Genomic DNA, 4,477 nt, shown 5'->3' with positions numbered 1-4,477 from the left:
TGTGCACTTGACCCCTCGTCATCCTTCAAGTTGACCTCTATATAATGCACGCATCAGGGCCACCCTTACGACCTATGGGGATGTGTCCTAAGGGTGTCACAACTGTGGTGATTACGGCCTGGGAGCCATACCTTGGGAGCCCCCTGCCCTCTTAGCCGTGGGGAGCTGTCACAGATGTCTGCAGAGCAGGGTACGTGATGAACAAGACAAACCAGAGGAGGAGGGCAGGGAACGGGCTGCTTTGCAGACTGGAAAGTTCTTCAGTGGGGGAGGGAGGGAGGGAGGGAAAAGCAGAAGGCTTGGGGGAGTGGAGTGGGGGGCTCAGGGCCGGGGAAGGAAGGCCTTACCTTCAGAGCTCTGCCAGAAAGCGTAGGCTTTCATGCGGAAGGCGGTGCGGAAGCGTTCTTTACTGTTTAAGCCAACAGGCTTTGGTTCTTTAGAGGGACTTTCTTCTATGGCATCTACATTCAGAGGGGTAAATAGCTTTCCTTTAGTATTGCTACCACGAGGATTAGAAAGGCGAACCCGATCCAAGAGACCCAGCTTTTGGCTACAAAATAAGCAAAAGTGAACAATTTTCCTTCTTGAGTGCAGGCTTTCATAACTCCCCGTCCCTCTCCATCAAGACTCACGCATTCTCCTCCACGCGTGAAGGGGACCAGCGCACCCTCAACGCTAAATCTGATGTAGCAGCTCGGGTTGGGCGGGGCCTGGTGCCCATCCTAGCTCGACAGTTTGCTAGCTAGGACACCTCAGGGACATTTCTTAACTTGTCTGGACTTCGGTTTCCTTCTATGCTCCAGCGGAGCGTTTACATGAGCCAGGCAGTTCATGCCTGGCTCGCAGTGGGCTGCAGCGAAGCTTCGTTCAGTAACTTCCTTTGTACCACTCCGTGGTGCCCAGAGAGCAACTTACACAGGAAAAGCCTGATCGAGAATTAAATGACAGAAATCACATAAAGCAGGTACCCTAACTTGGTCTCCACGGACACCCCCACCAATAGAATTTAGGGGGCGTCCATGAGCTCGGATGGGAAAAACATTGTTCTTTTAATTTCCTAACCTCTCACTGAAATGTAGCATGTCTTTCTATTATGGATGCAAGTGATAAGTCCCAGGAATGCCCCGAATGCCCCCGGCACAGCCTGTCGCTTCCCGCAACAGAAGTCACAGACGTGTCATATCCTGTTATCTCCAGGTATTGCTATGCTTCAAAATGATGGTCGTGTGCAACCTGCCTCTGGATCTTGTCATTAGGTTCGTCACAGAGAATCACATACATGACCGCGTCTCAGCTGTTTAAATATTTTGATGATTATGTTTCAATATAGTGTTGGCCCTTAAACAACATGGGTTTCAGCTGCGTGGGCCCACTTACACATGGCTTTTTTTCAATGAATATACAGTTGGCCCTCTGTTTCTCTGGGGTTTCCTGCCTCGAATTTAACCAGTCACAGAGGAAAACAGTATTTTGGCTCCACGGCAGAGAGCCCGCGGATATGAGGGGCCGACTGTACGCACTGAGCTTTGCCATTTTTATGTAAGAGACTTGAGCGTCCACGGTAACCGAGGGGGTCCTGGAACTAATGATCCTTTGTGGATACTGAGGGGCCACTGTCGTTAAATTTGGGGGAGTAAAAAGTTATATGCGGATTTTCAAGTGCTCAGGGGTCACTGCCCCAACCCCCACGTCGTTCAAGGGTCCACTGTAACCAGTTTCTTTTGTAACCGTGTGCATTTTATTTATGGATTCAAAATTGTTATTCTGAAAAAGGGTCCCTGGACGCCATCAGACCTCCAAAAGTGTTCTTGGCACAAAAACACAGTTAAGTCCAACATGAAGTTACCCTAGTGCAAAGTCCAGCTCCACCCCTCACCACCTGGGTGGCCCAGGGCACACCCACGACCTCTCTCGGCCTCAGTTCCCTCATCTTTGAAGCCTCCGCTTCACCTGAGTGCTATGAGATGATGTTGGTCAAGGATTTGGCATAGAGCCTGGCGCACAGCGGGTGCTCTACAAATATTAATTTCTTGCCTCTTATTTCTCAGCCTCCACCCCTCACCCTAGCGGGCACAAGAGATGAAGTCCTTTTTGTGTGGTACATACCAGCGAGAAGCCACACTGCATGTTTTCACATATCGATATACTCAAGTCAGTGGCTTTCTCTCCATCACCCACGCAGGGCCTAACACACAGTAGGTGCACCATGTACTTGGGGAATAGATGCGTGAGCGAATGAATATGGGTTTTTGAATAAGCTCTGCATCAGATGAGATCCTTTAGGATTTCTAAAGAGTATGACTTGTTATGACAGCTCTGTGCTTGGCCCTAAAGCTGCTGCATCTTTGCGGTGTGGTGTGGTGTGGTCAGGAGGTCCCAGGTTTGGAGGCTGGAGCATCCCTCCAGCCAAGCAGGTGTCAGAGCACCGCCTACCACCCAGATGAGCAGGTGCCTTATGCTCTGAGCACCAGGTCCTCATGGGTTAATTGAGGCTCACAACACCTGCCTCTTAGAGGTTTGGGGAGCATTACATGTAGTAATATCTGTCATGTTTCTCGCCTTCAGCCTGGCGATGAGAAGACTCTGAGGCATATTTGCTTAACAAGTAAATAAGTGAACATATGGCTGAACAATGGTTATCCCTGACTCCCTCTGGACTGTTCTCCCTCACCCAGCTACAGTACTAATTTGCCCAGGGTAGATTTAGAGAAACTCCAAAACCTAGACAGCTCCATTTTCCTTGGCCCGCAGTCACGATTTTTGGAACTGCCTTCCTCATCAATACTACACGGATGACTAATAGGACAGGGAATATATCAGGGTCCGTGGGCTAAAAATACTGGACGAGGCAGGAAATTGAACACATACAGAAAGCTTAGCTACCGAGGAGATGAGTAAAATGGGGGCTTTAGGCCAGTCACTTCCCAGGCCCCCTTCCTCATGGCCCCTGCCTACGTGCCTTGAGGGTCTGTCATTCCATCCACGCTGAGCCCCTCGCCCATCCCCAAGTCTCCTCCTGCGTGCGCAGGTCCTTCATCTTGCCACGCCCTGCCCCGCCTTCGCAGCTGACCTCATTCCCATCCGCCTTTTAAAACTGCCTGAACGTCCCACCTCGGAAATTACGTGCTTCCCTCCGCTTCAAAGATACTTGTGGTTTTCTCTGTCACAGTGTTTAACACGCCGTATAGAGGCCGTGTGTTCCCACGTCTGCCCGCCCTACTGGGTTGTACGGTCCCAGTAAAGCACATGCTATGCCTGGCTGTCTTTACACCCAGCACGCGCCCCTGCTCGGCACAAGGCAGGGACAAAAATGATGGGTTTCGGGGGCAACACCGGCCTGGGTGGAAACATCCAGAGAAAGATGTGCCTTATCACAGAATCCATTCAAGCTGGCCCCCAGCCTCCTCTCATGCAGCGATGACAACCAGCCACTCAGCCCGCGTCACGTGGGGTTGTTTAAGGGTTAAATGAGGAAATGCATATTGAGAGCTGAGCCACTGTCTGGGATTCTAGAAGCCTTAGATAAATGCTGGCTGCCATCATTACCTTGGTAAATAATCCTCTTCCCACAGAAGCAGTCGAAGGCTAATGATGTGTGAAAAGGATGGATAAAATTTCGTGGGCCACAAAGCTGTTTTTTTTGCCCTTTGTTTCATTTTTTATTTTTTTTTTGTAAATGAACTGAAATGAGTTCTTGGGATTTGTATATTATTTTACAGTGCTTCTTTTTTATTTTTAAATTTTTTTCAATTACAGTTGACATTCAATGTTATTTTAGAATACTTCTTAACACTAGTCTCAAACACTCCCCATTGTCACTGAAGTTGACCTCAGCAGGTGATAAGTAAATGAGGAGCTTAATTCTAGATAAACTAAGCAAGACAGAAATAATGGCAGCCACTCTGTCTGACTGGAAATCTCAGCATTAACTGTTGACTGTCAGAAAGGTAATGTGATGCCTCTCTGGGTTCTATCTGTGCTGGATTTAGGATTTGCTTGTCTGGCATTTAAATGGTTCGTTTCAACTGCCAACAGTCTGAATGGCTTTGGCTATGTTCACTTAATATCCCGTTGGTTACAGAGATGGATTCTGCCAGCATCAGGAATCCAGATGTGCCGGGCACAAGTCAGAAACCTCAGCTCTGAATTACTCACAGCCATTGCACCTAAGAGGCTTATGGAATTCTTCCTCCAGGAACGTGGGTGATCAGTTTACTTCTTAATTGGGTTGCCTGAAATCCAAGACCCCAAAGGATAATCAAAGGCAAGGTAAAGCGTACCCCTGAAACTTAAAACTCATCTCTACCCTTCTCCATATGGATCTGTAGTGTGTAATTCAGGGCTGTGCTCAGAGGGCGCTGCAGGTTTAAATAGAAAGACACCGCAGCAGACGTCAGATTTCCGTGGAAAGCTGAGGTCCTTAAATGTTTAAAAGTGCAAACAATTTTCAAATACGAATTGGAAAAACTGGAATAGA

The 4,477-nt window shown here is 48.4% G+C and overlaps 1 protein-coding gene across 1 annotated transcript in view; it reads right to left on the bottom strand.

Moving 5' to 3' along the window:
• KCNQ3 (potassium voltage-gated channel subfamily Q member 3) overlaps nucleotides 1-4,477 on the bottom strand; it is a 39,712-nt gene that overhangs the window by 9,773 nt on the left and 25,462 nt on the right. Inside the window, exon 10 of the mRNA XM_011373829.1 lies at nucleotides 348-550. Within this exon, the coding sequence (XP_011372131.1) occupies nucleotides 348-550 (203 nt within the window). The remainder of the gene's footprint in view (nucleotides 1-347; nucleotides 551-4,477) is intronic.

The sequence above is a fragment of the Pteropus vampyrus genome, unplaced genomic scaffold (genome assembly GCF_000151845.1).
Source record: "Pteropus vampyrus isolate Shadow unplaced genomic scaffold, Pvam_2.0 Scaffold232, whole genome shotgun sequence".
In the NCBI taxonomy this organism is placed as follows: Eukaryota; Metazoa; Chordata; class Mammalia; order Chiroptera; family Pteropodidae; genus Pteropus; species Pteropus vampyrus.
This window is presented reverse-complemented; position numbering and strand designations above follow the sequence as displayed.